At 33.7% G+C, this 15,976-nt stretch overlaps 2 protein-coding genes across 2 annotated transcripts; one reads left to right on the top strand and one right to left on the bottom strand.

Annotated features, from left to right (window-relative positions):
• Positions 1 to 1,108: 1,108 nt before the first annotated feature.
• On the bottom strand, positions 1,109 to 9,452 carry LOC108358080 (uncharacterized). The gene is made up of 2 exons (XM_017609223.1): positions 9,078 to 9,452; positions 1,109 to 1,619 (listed from the first exon to the last, which is right to left on the bottom strand). Exons 1-2 carry the CDS (start codon positions 9,279 to 9,281, stop codon positions 1,416 to 1,418), a joined length of 408 nt encoding a protein of 135 aa, XP_017464712.1. The 5' UTR covers positions 9,282 to 9,452; the 3' UTR covers positions 1,109 to 1,415.
• A 4,879-nt stretch (positions 9,453 to 14,331) lies between these two features.
• Spn27A (Serpin 27A) lies at positions 14,332 to 15,747 on the top strand. Its single transcript, XM_017609768.1, has one exon. The coding sequence runs from the start codon at positions 14,597 to 14,599 to the stop codon at positions 15,677 to 15,679; it is 1,083 nt and encodes a 360-aa protein (XP_017465257.1). The 5' UTR covers positions 14,332 to 14,596; the 3' UTR covers positions 15,680 to 15,747.
• The last annotated feature ends 229 nt before the right edge of the window (positions 15,748 to 15,976 follow it).

Here is a 15,976-nt window from a genome sequence, read left to right as displayed (position 1 = left end):
TTCGGTTTGGCAGAAGTCTGGGCCCTAATCGTAACACCCATTCACGGATCGAAAACCATACGAAAGAAAATTACGTGATACGTCAGTCGTAGAAGCTTAAAGGGATAAAGAGTACGTTCACGTATGTCAGTAATACGATATCGTATGTGACGATTCGATCCCTGAATTGTGACTCCATTAAATGTGAGGGGAATAAGACCATCCAACCTTCACCTTCTAGTGAAGAGAACAACACTAGTTTTGGTTGAGTTAGCGGTGCGTCCATTTCCATTACACCAAGTGTCAATCATATTCAGTATTGTCTGCGCTTTCCTGCAAACAGCCAGCAGAGATGGGCCCGTGACTAGACAAGGCCACATCGTCCGCATAGGCACCTTCTTTAAGTACAATAGGTAGGATGGCATCCGGACCGGGCGATTTGAAACTGTCTAGACACTATAATACATGATCTCGGTCTGACCCAGTTTTCGTCGTATAGGATGTTAGCACCACGTAACCCACTCAGTGCAGTTTTGTCTGCATCAGAGTTAGCCCTCTACTTATAAGAGAAGTAGCTGCCTTAGAGTGCTGCAAATTTATTTGAGTAACCGCCACTGTACGGTACCATGAATCGTTTTGGTCCCTCATTTAGGATCAATTATGAAAGAAATTGTCCCGCAGGCATCCACAGATTATAGTATAGAATAAATTTGTTGGTTAGGGTCTTTGTGAATTAAGTATGTATGTATGTATGTATGTATGTTCCTTTAATTTTAACTTTTTTCCTGGGGTTCCTAGTGTCATTTCATTAGTATCGCATTATTCAGTTCAAAACAATAAAAAAAACTACATATTTTTTCAAGCAATAACTTTGTTACACATTTTTGCAATTTTTATTTAATCAAATAATTCAATGATACATTATTTCCATTTTTCTTAGTTTCATTCATTTTTAATTTCATTTCAATAAGTAAAAAATATAAAATTGTTTTGCTGAATTCATATTGTTTTTCAAAAAATTCATTAAATGAAAGAAACTAAAATTTTTTAACAATAAAAAGAACAAAATCAAAATCATTTCCTATCACTGATACAGAGTTGTTTTTGAACTTTCATCGTTTTAATTTTCTTGCCTTTTCAAATTCTCGATAATAAATTACAATAACCTCTATACATAAAGGTTTTAATTAAACATAGCCAAAAGTGTTTCAACGTTCATTCCCAACTGCAGCAAATGCATATAAATTTAGAACGCTGTTAACCTGCGTGTGTAGTAATGCATATGTTTGCCTTTTGTAATTAAATCTGCATTTGCATGCAATGGGGAATATGATTAAAGTATGTGCTTCACTTACAATTATTAACATTATATACTAAAACTGTATGTGTGTGTGGATAGATCTAATGCGGATTATGGATAAATGTATAGGTATATTTTATTTTAAATCTGCTTTGTGTGATTGTTCTTGTTGAAATATATATTCAGCGTATGATTCGGCCTCTTCACGACGTCTGCGTTCCAGTCTCGGCCTGATAGCGAAACGATAAGTGCCAACTATGGCCAACGTCGAGAATATACCAGCTGCCATAACAGCAATTGGCGAATTTTTTATATATCCAACGAGATTAGTGGAGCTCATCTAAAAAAAAATATAGATATGCATATGAATATATTTTTATATTTTCAATTTAACATTATGCGTGTGTGTAATGAACAGCTGCGAGCATTGAAATAGTAATGGGTCAAGCAAATCAAACTTTTTTAGACTATGCAAAATTTCAATTTGTTTTGCGAACGAAGGGATTGCAAAAGTAAAGACGACTTTCCCAAACTATGTATGTGTATAAATAAAAACTTTTGATTCTCCAGCTCGAAATATGTACGTACGTACATAAGGTCAAGTTAAGCATTTCTTGAAATCCAAATATCTCGACAGCTTATGTACAGAGTTGATGTCATTCAATAGTAAATATAAACTTCTTTAATTTGATATACAGTGAAAGATGAAGTAATAGAAACTCTTTGTTTTGACCAGTTTAGCTATATTACTTTTGTTTATTCGATGTTTAATATTTTCTTATAAAAACTTTAAAAATTCAACAAAGTTTACCAAAATCCCTCAAAAATTTCAAAGTTTTCATTCCGATTTTTTTTTTAATTAATTTTGTGTAAATTAAAGTGCAAGTTTGCAGACGCTAGAAAGTCGCGTTAATTTCGAAAACTATTTTGAAAATGTATTAATGAAATTTTGCACAAGATATGTTATAAGATAGGCAAAGCTTTTAAAAAAAAATTGGTCATTTAGAGTTACTGTCACGCCGCCCTATTATATAACTGCAATTTTTAAAAAGGCAAAAGCTGAAATATTTAACTAACTACAAAATCTAAAATGCCCAAAGTGGATATTTAGAATTTTCTTATAACAAGGAATTATAAACTGACCAAAGTGGACTTAAAAATAATTTTATTTTTTAATCCAGGGCGTGGCAAATATAAAAAAGTAAAGTCGGGTCAACAAAATTCCGTTATAAGTTCAATATTTATTGCCCTATTTAAAAAAATGGGGTATCATTCGAAAGGTAATGAATCAAAATCAAAAATTCGTCTCGGTCGAGATAAAATGCAAATGAATTACTCGAAGAAAATAAAATTCCTAGTAGGCCTGAAAAAAGATATTTTCATCAAAACCAGCACTTTCCAGCAGCTAAACTTGTGTTGTTTGAAGTCTAAGAGGAGTGGGAAATAAACTGAGATACAAACTTTATCGAATAATCGCGGATAACGAGTTTGCGGGTGTAATGAAATTAATAAATTGCTAAAATTAAAGTTAAGGTAACATCGTTTTACTTTAACATGAAATACTCAGTCCTAATTTACTTAAATCCCAAAAATGTATATTCCTTAAAAAGAACATAACAAAAAAAGACCAAAATGGTATTTTAGCAATTGTTGCATAAATCACATAACACCGACAAATCAAACTTTGAGATTTAGTTTCGAATATACAAATTTAAATATTATTGCGCTTGGTAATTTTCCAAATAAAAACCCCGTCCCACCCTGAACTTTGATTTAAATTTTTTAGTTGTTATTCTTTCGTCTTTATCAGGCATTTCTAAAAACATTTTTGACGTTGTTTTGAAATTTAATTAATATTTTCTAGAATATGGAAATAATACACTGTGCGCTGCTAGGCATTTTCTTCCATATAAAAAGAAATTTTGAGCATTGTCGAGCATACGTTATATGGAAGAAAATGCACAACACCAAAAGCCAAAAAAATTTGCTCTTTAAATTTGAAATTTTTGGTGGATTTTGGTAAAATTTGTTGAATTTTCATAATTTTTATACAAAGCTTGAGATGTGGATTTATATGGTGCTTGTTATATAACACTGCGGAACACAAAAAAAAAACCTAGAGTGCGCATATATCAGGTTTGATAGCTATTGGCCATACGGACAATGCCTCATACTCAGTTTTACTATATCAATTCGTGTTCTCAGAAAAAAAATTGCATGATCCCAATATCTGCGCAAAGCGCACAGTGGGAGAAATGACGAAAAAGCTGACCAATATTCGAAATTTGTCAATATGTCCATTGCATAGTGGATGAAAAGTATAAGGCACGCTTTTTTGTATCTTCTTCAGTAGAGCAGTTTCAACTTGCTTTTCTCACTAAAGTTCGTGCTGCTTTTCTCATTGGCTCTAAAATTGTGCTTCGGAAATTTGATTTTCAAATAGTGGTTAAAGCACTAATTATTTTTTGTAAAAGCTGTCTCAAAAAAAAAAAAAAAGAATCAGGATATTTGTTTATTTGATTGTTGAAAAAGTTGTGATCGCGGGAGATGGGGCTATTCTGCACTTTGAAGATAATAGCAAAAGTAACGTACTTCGAGAATTCAAAAAGAAAATAACCACATTCGTCCAAATTTTGTTGTAATTCACGATTGAATAGCGCGATAAAATAGTGAGTGCTCATTGTTTTGTGTGGAATGCTTACACAAGGCAACACTGCTTTTGCTGCGGCAAATGTTAAAGCTGCTTTTGATAGACTTTCCATCCGGTCTAGATTTGGAGAAAAACGAGATCAAAGTGTAATGGCGTTTTCGTTTCTACCAAAAAAGGTTACCTTCTCATTGTCCTCTAAGCACAAACACTAAGAACCGGGTAATGATAACATTTTTTGTAGAAACGAAAACGCCACAAAAAAATCACGTTTTTTTCAATATTTGAGAAGCTGTAGCAAAGAAAGAAAATGTGAAGGAACCTTCCGCTTAGGCATTAATCAAAGCTACAACTCTCGACTACTGTCCCTTAAGATACCCCTTGCACCTAAACCTAATGGTTACGTAAAAAAAAATTTAAAAAAATGTTGTTAAGATGGAGGGATGGCGTTTTCAGGAACAGTAGTCGAGCTTTCTAGCTTTAATTTAAGCCTAAGTGTGCAAGGTTCTATCATGTTTTGTTTTAGAGCTTCTCAAATATTGCAAATATTTTTACACTTTGGCCTGGTTTTTCTCATCTACAGCTTCCCAAATAAAACACTTGAGTTTTTAAAAAAATACCGTTATATGGAAATTGGCGCATTTGTAGGCGGATTTGCTTTATATTAACAACTTATACAAATATTCACTAAAGAAGCTTGTGTTCTAAATTTGAAGCGTCTGGGTTAATTTTTACTGTATATGGCCAGCTTTTTGTGATTTCTCCCACTGTGTAGCGGCCAAATTTTTTTCTCCAAATTTTGAAAATTCTTCGTATTTTGGTCTATGTTTACTTTCAACAAATATAGGCAAAAACACGATAATTTTCAAAATTTGGATAAACATTTTTGACCGCTATAGTGAGTTTTATGGATCCTGAAAACTGTTTTCTCGAGAAGTCGAATAGATCTAGTTAATCTGAGTACGAGGTATTGTTCGTATGGCCAACAGCTATCAAACCTTATATATGAGCACTCTTAAGTTTTTCTTTGTGTTCCACAGTGTAATGCGCTAGACTTTCATAAAAAAATATGAAATATGGAATAAACAAAAGCAATATAGCCAAAACAAGTAATTTTTAGCAAAAAAAAAATGACTAAAAAAATATATATATATCTATATATTTCATGATTCAATAATCGGATCTAAACCAAATTAGTATGGGAATTATCGAAATCGGTTGACGTGGTCCAAAGTTATGCGGTAACATACATAAAAAAAATATATATAGCATTTTCAGTTTAAATGAAACTTTTTTCAAATTAAATGAAACCTTTTTCAGGTTAAGCGAAACCTTTTTCAAATTAAATGAAACCTTTTTCATGTTAAGCGAAACCTTTTTCAAATTAAATGAAACCTTTTTCAGATTCAGTGAAACTTTATTCAAATTAAATGAAACTTTTTTCAGATTCAATGAAACTTTATTCAAACCAAATAAAACTTTTTTCAAATTAAATGAAACTTTATTCAAATTAAGTATTAAATATTTTTAAATTAAGGAACAGGAAATCAACTTAACCTATTAATAGCCGTTTGCGCCATGTCTGGCTAACACTAAAGGCATATTTGGCATTGCTTGAGAGTTGTCACATAAGGAATCTGTTAAATGAGCTTCGCGTGTAAGCTGTTACCCAACGCACAGCATTACATACGTAGAAGTCTGTTGGTTTTTGATTTCTACGTAAAAACACACACAAATACTCTCCCTTCTCACTCACTCGCTTAAGCGAAATGTAAACTTTGGCATTTGCATAACAATTGTCTAATTATTTTCTTTTAACTTAAACAAACCCTATGGATTAGAGCACAGTCTAATCACGGCAACATTCAACTTCGGTTCAAGAATAATTTTGACATGTCCCATTTCTCTTTTCCTTTTCACATCATCCTTTACATGTACTCCCGAAAACAGAGATATTTGAAGTTTTATAAAATGAATAAATTATATGATTTGCCTAGTTACCAAAACCACTCGAAAATCACAGCAAACCAACCAACCTACCAGAGCTTTATTTTAAGAAATGAAACCACCAATTTTGGTCCAATTGGACCGAAACGGCAACACTGTATTTAACATGCCTTGACCGTAAGGGAGAGCAACACGTAACAGCTAATTCAAAGTAATCCAAAAAATAAGTTTCATTTCATTTGAATAAAGTTTCATTTAATTTGAAAAAAGTTTCATTTAATTTGAATAAAGTTTCATTGAATCTGAAAAAGGTTTCATTTAATTTGAAAAAGGTTTCGCTTAACATGAAAAAGGTTTCATTTAATTTGAAAAAGGTTTCGCTTAATTTGAAAATGGTTTCATTTAAACTGAAAATGCTATATAAAAAAAATAAATAAAAAAAATATTCCGACGAACTGATAACCTCCTCCTTGTTTGGAAGTCGGCTAAAAAAGTTCTCTTATTTCTTCCACCACTGTATAGACGTTATAAATATCTTGTAAAATTTTTGCAAACAAATTTAAACGACGGTGTCAAAAAGACGAATAGTGTTGAAATCAAATAATCTCTGACCCCTGAAGACCTCTTCAAATTTCTGGGAGCTATGGGGTTGTTTTATGAAAACGGGGGCGGTAGCGATGACAAATACATAAAAATGAGAAGCATTCCCAGCATAGCTCAATAGCCCAAATCTGTATCGGTGACAAAAATTGTGGGAAAATTTTCCAAAACGGATCCAGGCTTTGGAAAAAAAAAATATTAGGGAGTATAGAGGAGCATTTTCAGATTCTAAATCTGAAGACCCCACCCTCCGGAGGCTTATAGTTTTTAAGTAATTCGCATTTAAAGTTGCTAAAAATACCGAATTCAACCTCCCTTTTTCCCTTGTATACCAACTGAACTGAAATGTCGGTGCTACCATACATACCAAAAGATGCAAAAAAAAAACAAAACGGAAACAATGAAAATATGCACATAATGTTGCGCGATATTTTATTAAAAATTGTAACTATTTATAGCTCGATTTATCGAAGTATCGATGTTATAATAAAAAGCGCCATAGGGGAAAATTTTTAATAAAAAATCGCGCGATTTTTAAATAAAACTTTTCATTTATCGAAAAATTCAAAATATTATTTATTGAAGTATCGATTTTATAATAAAAAAGGGACGCGGGCGAAAATTTGTAATAAAAAATCACTCGAATTTTAATTAAAAATTTTCATTATTGAAGTATCGATTTTATGATAAAAAGCGCCGTGGGCGAAAATCGTTAATAAAAAATTGCGCGATTTTTTATTAAAAATTTTCATTATTTATCGAAGTATAGATTTTAAAATAAAATGCGCCGCAGGGGAAAATTTTTAATTGAATTTTCATGATTTATCGAAGTATCGATTTTATAATAAAAAGCCCAGCAGGCGAAAACCAAAATGATATGGTTTATAACATCCTGACCAAGTTTCATGACAAAATTCGATATACTTTCGCTGAAATCTCGATGGGTTCCGTTTTGGAAAGTCAACCCAAAATTTTTTACTGACGAAATCTAAAATTTCGTTAATAGGTTGATCAACTGGCTGGCCGATTAATCAATGCGTGTGTAGGGCCTTGAAGAGGTAGCAGTAGTTTCTGCATACTTAAAGAGCGTGTCAGACGTCGCAATATTTCCAACTTGTCCACGCAATTCGCTGTCAAATTGAGAATGAGAAATTTTCTGGCACATTTCGGAAATCAGTTTCAGAAATAAAAGTTGCAAAATGTGACTGTAATTGAAGAGCGAAAACCGATTTCAAAAATATATTTCATCTTGCTCGTGCTGCACCAGCAATTTCGATTTCTGCTGCAAGTGCAATCAAACTAATCGAGTGTTGCCGTGTCTGTTACGAAAAACACTTTAGTTGCGTTCCAGATGCTTCACGATATTCACGAAATTCACGATTTGCAGGAACAGCTGTTTTCCCCAATAATAAACCTTATGGGAGGTGGTCACCTGGAACGACTTCCTGCAAAAACCTGCAAATCGTGAAGCATCTGGAACGCATTATATGCAAGGTGTGACTGCTCAAGCAACTGCTTTCTGAAATTTCTCTATTTCCCAGCCTTTTCGAAATAAATTGTATTGCCATATGTACGCCATGTAGTGCTATAAACGCAGTGGTTGAAAATTAAGGCAACAAATGTTATTTTCGGTCCGGCTTTTAGCAGAACATGCATTCGATGGGAAATCTTTAGCTATTTGTAAAACGATTTAGTGGTGGGGGCGGAGGGGGAGGAGACGTGGCTCCCCAAACCCCCCCTAAACGAAGGAGGATGAACACCGCTCTATGAAAAGTCACCCCTCACCCCCCTCCCCATCCCTTCAGACCCCTTGGGAGCTGTTTGAAAATAGGGGAATTTTAGATTTTTTGCAAGGAAAAAAACAAAGTTAAACTTGCGTCCGAAGGGGAGTGGAACACATTTTGCAGAGAACACATTTCTGCGTAGGCGGGTTTCGGCCGCGCTTAGGGATTATAACCCTAACTACGTAGAATTCTCCTTTCTGTGTGACATAACTGGGGCTACCGCGCCAGTGATGTAACCTTGGGAAAGGATGAGGTAACTAGAATTCCCTTTCTGTGTTGTAAACCTGGGGCTGCCGCCCCAGTGATGTCTATTTTGGTTACTGGGTGTTTTATAAATATATCTTGTATATAAAAATGTATATACAAATTTATAACAAAAATTTGCAGCAAATACCATATTTTTTGTAATAAAGCGTGAACTGTTGTCTACAAGTGTGTGTAAAAGTTTTTTGATTCGATTCACGCGTTTGGGCACAGCAACCCAAAATCGTTGTACAAATTCATAAGGAGTACCCCATTTGATCACTTCTCACTACAATAGTACCTAAAGTACTAAGATAAATATTCAAGCAACTTTCTATGTTATTGTAATAGCATAAAAATTCTCCGCACGAGTTTTTGGAGAGTGATGCTGGAGTGACAATCTTTGGCCAGATATAAATCTGGGTCGGTCCGGTGACGTAGACTGGATGTCGTGGGAACGAGCGACTTTCTAATCGCTTTATTTGCCATAATTAAAAATATTGTTTCTTGCATGATTTTGTAAACATTCATTACAGACTGAAAACGCGGCTTACTTCAGTTTGGTTTTCTATTTAACGGTTTCCGTAGAAGTTTTTGTAGGCAGTACACTAGAAGAAACTGTCGATGCCGATTCCTTTACACTCTCCCCTGTCGGATCCTCACTTTCTGCTCGGTATTTGAGTATAAGCGGCTTCCAAATGTAAACACCACCAAGGAAACCAACTGCAGTTACTATCATTAATTGTTGCACAGTGATACCGCGCGGGCGACGTATACGCATTGCATTAATTCGTACCTCAGGTATTTTTAAGGATGCTTTTATGTATATATTACTATTGTATTATTGGCAATTAATTGTTAAGTAATCACTTTATTCACATAGCAAATACACTCATATGTATGTATGACGAACTCCCACATGATTCGAGGTTATTTTGCACTAGAGGTGGGTAACTCAACTCAGAGTTGAGTTATTGAGTTGATTCCCATAAGTGAATCGGTAACTCAGACCATGATAAAAATATAGTAAGGTAGAACCGCTGAGTCACTTTTAAAATTCTTGACGTTTCCAAACAATTTAATTTTTAAATTTACTCACAAACTCACACACACATTTTCATTTTCAATCTCAAGCAACAACAATTTCGAACAATTTCAATTTTTTATTTTCACTTTTTATGATTTTTTATTGAGAGAACGGTTCTACTTTGCTATGTTTTTATCATGACTCAGACTCCCTGTCCAAAAAAAAAATGTAACTCAGTTACTCAGTTGGTGCCCTAGGGCTCACATGATTCAATTGAATCATAGTGGCTCATATTTGTCCATATAACTATCTCACTTCGCCACAGTGTTTAGCATGGCAAAGTCTTGCATTTTGTTTTTGCACGAGGCGAATTTATACAAGGTGGTGGCAAGAACACAACAACAAAAACCACATGTATTTTGTATTGCGGGTGTTATTTCAAATCTCAAAAATTCTTATAATTTCGTTTTATTTAGTTTATCTCGAAATATGTATGTATCTAAGATATATAAAGATGTGCATACCAAATCAATTGCCTTTCCAACCATATTCACATTTTGAAATTCGGTACAATAGTTTTCGAAATATAAGCTTTTGAAAATATAGAAAATTCCACCGGTACCCTCCCCCTATCGACGCCCCTATTAATTTGCTCACAAAAAAAAATGTACACCTTTCAAATCAGTAGAAAGGAGCTAACCACGCCCACTTTAAAGTTTTATTTTATCTCAACGGCCGCTATACCGCATTTATGCCTCAAAACGAGTCTACGATACGAATGAGTGTAACATACAGAGTCAAATGGGTTAGTTGAATGAGCTGACTCCTTAAAGTGAGTTGGAGTCATTGAGTCAACTCCTATAAATTTGCTGAGTTACCCACCCTTATTTTGCACGCGAAAACAGCTGTTTTTAGTTGTTGGTGTTGCCATATTAAGTGAACATATTTAATTGATATGCTGCTACAGTTGTATATTGTTCTTGAGTTTTTTGTAAAAAGTATTTCATTTCATAAGATCTTAAAGCTCTTTTATAGTACAACAGTAATTATAAAGCACAAACATAAAGCAACAAAAGGAAAACAATAAGTAAAAAAAATAATAATATAAAAAAATAAAAGAAAAAGAAAAATAAAAACGCAACTAGTTCTAAGACTAAGGCTATCTGCACACTTGTCGTCCAATCATAGTTGCGTTATCGTCTCGCCCTGAAATATTGAGCCGAGCACATGCATTTCAAAGGAGATCTGCACACTTGTCGTTATCGGCTAGTTATCAGCAAATCGTAGAAGATGCAGAAACGGATAAGTACGGCACTGTCGTTTGCTAATCGTTGTGCACGCATTGTTTGTTTACATTTTATGGGGAAAAATTAGTGAAAAAGTTAATATTTGCATTAAAATTGTATAAAAATTAGTATTTTTTTGCATAAAATCTGTGGAAATTATTAAAAAGTGGATAATTGCATTAAAATTTAATTAATATGAGCGTTTTAACTATAAAATATGACGAAATTGTATTAAGTCTCTGTGTGCATACACAAAACACATTCCAGGAAAAGAAAAGAAGAGATATTACTGGAAAATTACGTCTAGAAATGTTGCAGCACAGTCTATATTTAAAAAATTGCAGGTTTTTGTAAATATTTCGCGAAAATATCAACCAAAAAAAACAGAAAATACCTGCTCCAAGTGAATTTTTAGACGCCAAATGAATTGAAATATCACGACCAAGTGTGCAGAAGTGTAATCGTCATGTAATCGTTGCTTCATGACGATAACTATGACTCAACTATGATTGGACGACCAATGAGCAGAAAGCCTAAAAACTAACATTATTACTTAAGTAAAAACACAACGACACAAACGTAAACATGTGTAGATAAATACATCACATATGATAAACCTAGCAGACAGCGAAACTCAGAGTACAAAAACTCATTGACGAAAGTACGAAAACAACACATTCCTAAAGTTGCCCTTGTTTAAGCTGAAGCGAGTAGCAGGTGGCAAAAAATAGTCTTGCAGAGTTAAGATAATTAAAGCTAGGTACAATTAAGTCGCTTATATGGGCAGATTTTGGAAAGGTTAGCTTATTATACAGATTGCTAGGTAGCTTATCCGACATTAAACGGAAAAGAAAAATACAATTCCTTGCTTTCAAGTACTCAGATATCTCACAACCCAATAGACGTGATCTCCAACTAGAAATGTGATCAAATTTAGCCAAACCAAATACATATCGTGTTACGTGATTGAATACTTCAATTTTGTGGGCAGATTGAGAACTGAGCTTCCTGTATATATATGTACCGTTCAATTAAAGTAGCTTAAGTGGATTTAGAAGATTTGACATTGAATTAAAAAATAATCCGTTTCCCTTGAAAATTTTTATATATATGTATTAAGCTTCTATTTAATGGGACATCTTGAATTACACCTTTGGCTAGTTAAATGTTAAAATATTGTTTGGGAACCAAATGAAATGTTGTCTTAAAGGGAAAAGGGCCTATTCGGTCTTATGCTAATTTAATTGCACTTCACAAATATGTAAATGCTACCGGAACTATATTTAGTATTTACATTTACATATCGCTCGCTGGTTGGAAGAATGTCATAACTTAAAAAATCATTAATGCAAGAGAAAAAAGCTGTACAGTTTTTAGTTCGGTTTGAAAAGAATAGATACATACATATACAGCCTTGGCCAAAAGTATTAGGCACCCCAATACAACACGATTTTTTTTTAATTTTTCTTTTGTTTATTTAATGATTAACATTTTTTTATAAAATCCTGGCCCACTATCTAACAAAAAACACATAAATCCAAATTCAAAACAAAACATATAAAAATTCTGCACTCTTTCACCAAAATTTCCAACTTTTTATTCAGAATCTTTGGGAAAAAACTAAGTATGCATTTTTGTAGCACATTAAATTTTAGTACACATAGTAGTATTTAGTAGTTACTAAAAATATCCCGTTCATTTTTGATGATTTTTTTCGTTGACGGTTTTTGCTTTTTCTTGCATATAAAAAAATTCGAACAAATCGCACACCTAGATCTAAAGTGCGATCAACTCAAAAAAAAATAAAAACTGGGCCATTTTTTTGCACAGCTCAATTCATAACATCTACATCCAATTAATGGAAATATTTTTTTCTTCATGAGAATTTACATTAACTAAAAACTACTGGCGGACGCTGTGGTGCTTACACTCCGCAGGGCCTGGGTTCAATCCCTGGTCAAAGCAACATCGCAAAAAATATAGAAAAAATGGGTTTCTTAACACCGGTCGCCCCTCGGCAGGCAATGGCAAACCTCTGTGTATTTCTGCCATGAAAAACAGCTTCTCAAAAAAATACAATTGCCGTTTGGAGTCGGGAAAACTGTAGGTCCCTCCCCTTTGTGTGACAACATCAAGGCTCACGTCACCATGGCGCAATAAACAGGTGAAGTAATAACACAACTTTCTCGCTTTATTTTCTTAAATTCGGCTGCCTTATAGTCAAATTTTCAAGGCAATTTTTCAAATAAGGCAGTGTCTAAATCTTTCATCTCGCTCTAATTACTTCACCTGGTATAATTCCGCCATGCACGCCACAAATCGGAGAAACTCAATCGAGCACTAAGATATGTGTAAGCGCCAATCTACTATTATTATTATTAAAAAACTACTGTTATACCCATGATAAAAACATTAGAAGGTAAAATCATTCTATCACTTCGACGGCCATGATTTTTTTCTGACGTTTGCAAACATTTTAAAATCAAATAAAATTGAAAATAAAAAAAATGAAATTGTTCACAATTGTTCTTTTTTGAGATTAAAAAGGAGAATGTGTGTGTGAGCTTGAGCAAGGTGTTGAATACATTTTGAGCTTGAGTTCGAATTTTAAAATTCTATTGCTGGCAAACGTCAGACTGCCTCTCAATGATTTTGCCTTGTAATGTTTTTATCATGGTTATACCTGTTTTTGTATTAATTGCATTGAATATGTACGATCCACAAGCATTTAAATTTCCCTCTATGAATTTTGAGTTAGCTCACTTAAGATCTAGGTATGCGATATGTACTTATGGAAGATACTGCCAGCAAAGAGAAAATGCCAAAAATCAACGGGATTTTTAGCAGCTGGAAACTTGTACTACATTGCACTAGAATTAAATGGGCTACAAAACTGCATGCGAAAATTTTCAAAAGATTCTGATTAAAAAGTTTGAAATTTGGGTGAAAATTACTAAAGTTGCAAGGAAGACAATTTACGTTTTTAATATTCAGCACTGATATCGTTCTGAATTTTTCAAAGACCATAAAAAAGGGCCTAAACCTTACTTTACTCAAACACATAAAATTTTCGAATTATTGGGGAGTATTCTTGTTTTCGTACGAATCGAAAATCATGAAACTTTTCTATCATTGAGGCAAAATTCTGGATTTCGTACGAATCGAAAATTTGAAATTTTTGTATAGAAAATGATAGGAAAGTTTCATGATTTTCGATTCGTACGAAAACAAGAATACGCCCGATTTTCTATACAAAAATTTCAAATTTTCGATTTGTACGAAAACCAGAATACGCCCCAGTTCTTTCAACAATCGAACGATATGCGCATAATGAGGCCATTTCTATATCAGAATGTTCCAACCAGGCATCGAGCCTGCCGAGGTGTAGTATGCAATCTAACCACTGCGGCTGCGACAGTCGGAGTACTGAATTCAAAAGGTAAGATCAAAGTATGTAAGTGAAAACATCATGGTTACAGAGTGTACAAAGAGGCCTAAAAAAATGTACTTTCTGATTACGGCAAGCGAGCTATGCAAAAGCTCTGGCGCATTAATAGATTAAAATCAGCGAAGAAAAATCGACCATATCTTTCATAGTTTGGTATACATAAATTGTTTATTTCAAATTCATTTCGTAGAGAGCGGTCAGTTGTAGCGGTTACTTTTCTAGTGAAGCGAAACGAAATAAATATGTATACAATTGACGAGTAGCATCGACAAGTGATTAAATCAATATATGTATAAAAACTTAGTTACACATAAATAAGCATTTTCACATGAAACATGCAATCTAAACGATATACATTTCCATATAAATCCAACGCTGTGGTAGCGATTTTTTATGTTTCGCTTTTTACTGGATTGGTTTGCATATTAGCGGATGACCTGCCAGCTAACCTTGTTTCATGGCATATGTTGGACACTACGAATATATTACAAAATGCGACTCGTAACATTGTTGTCTCGCCAAAAATTATAAAAACACTTCTTGACATTCCCTCACCAATAGATTTACGTTTTGCGGACGGTAAGGGAATGCCAGGACAAGGTTTAATTTTCACTAAATTCAAAAGTACGCTGAAAAGGCCACAACATTTTGAGCTTTTTTATAATGCCAAAATCCACGAAGTTGGTTTAAATGATAAAAATGAGGTACTTAAAGCGATAAATGACTGGGGCTCCCGAAGTACGAATAATAGCTTTCCTAAACTTTTTGAATCAATGCCGGATGAAATAAGCAAATTGCGTGTATTAATTTTAAATATAATCCATTTTAACGAGACTTTACAAGTGAATTTCAAATATAGTGTGAATGATGCATTTTATGTTACACCAAATAATACAATAAAAGTACCATCAGTTGAAACTACAGATTACTTCGACTACCATGATTCGCAAGTCTTGGATGCCAAAGTACTACGGCTACCTTATAGCAATAACATATCCATGTATATGCTGTTACCACACACCAAGCAAGGAGTTAACGAGTTGCTCAATAATCTCGGATATGAGCAGCTTAAACGTGTGCAGTGGATGATGGAAGAGGCGCGGGTTAATGTATTGCTACCTAAATTCAAATGTCACTTCGAGACGGATCTTAGAAATCATATTCAAAACCGATCGATCCAGTATGAGTTTAAACTGCGCGATTTAGAGCGCGCTTTTGGTATATTACCTACTGATGTAAATATATTCCAAATAACTACCATAAATTTTGATGGAAGTGGTAGAACGACGATAAACTCGAAGGCAAGACGAGCTAAATTTGAAAAATTTCACGTGGATCGACCATTTGTAGTTTACATTGAAGAAGCTAATTCCGGTGACATTATATACCTAGGCAAAATCTTGAACCCTGTTGAATGAGGAGGGTTCTACGCAAGTTGTGTGTGTATACGTATGCAATTAATAAAATACATATTTAATGTCATAAATGTAGTTTTACTTTACCTCAGAAAATTTTAAGCAGTCTCCATGAAATTATAGTTAAGTGTTTTTTGATTTTTGTTAAATATTTGCAAATGTTTTTCAAGTTAAATTTTTATTTTTTTTTTAATATGGTCCGTGCTTCGGCCAAACTCACATAAGCCAAAATTTCAAACTTTATAAGTATAGAGCAGAGCTGGGTAATTTTTGATTGCGACTGCTTAATTGTTATCCTTA

Source organism: Rhagoletis zephyria, unplaced genomic scaffold (assembly GCF_001687245.7).
Source record: "Rhagoletis zephyria isolate East Lansing unplaced genomic scaffold, Rhagoletis_zephyria_1.1 Rzeph_scaffold_00009, whole genome shotgun sequence".
NCBI classification, from domain to species: domain Eukaryota; kingdom Metazoa; phylum Arthropoda; class Insecta; order Diptera; family Tephritidae; genus Rhagoletis; species Rhagoletis zephyria.
This window is presented reverse-complemented; position numbering and strand designations above follow the sequence as displayed.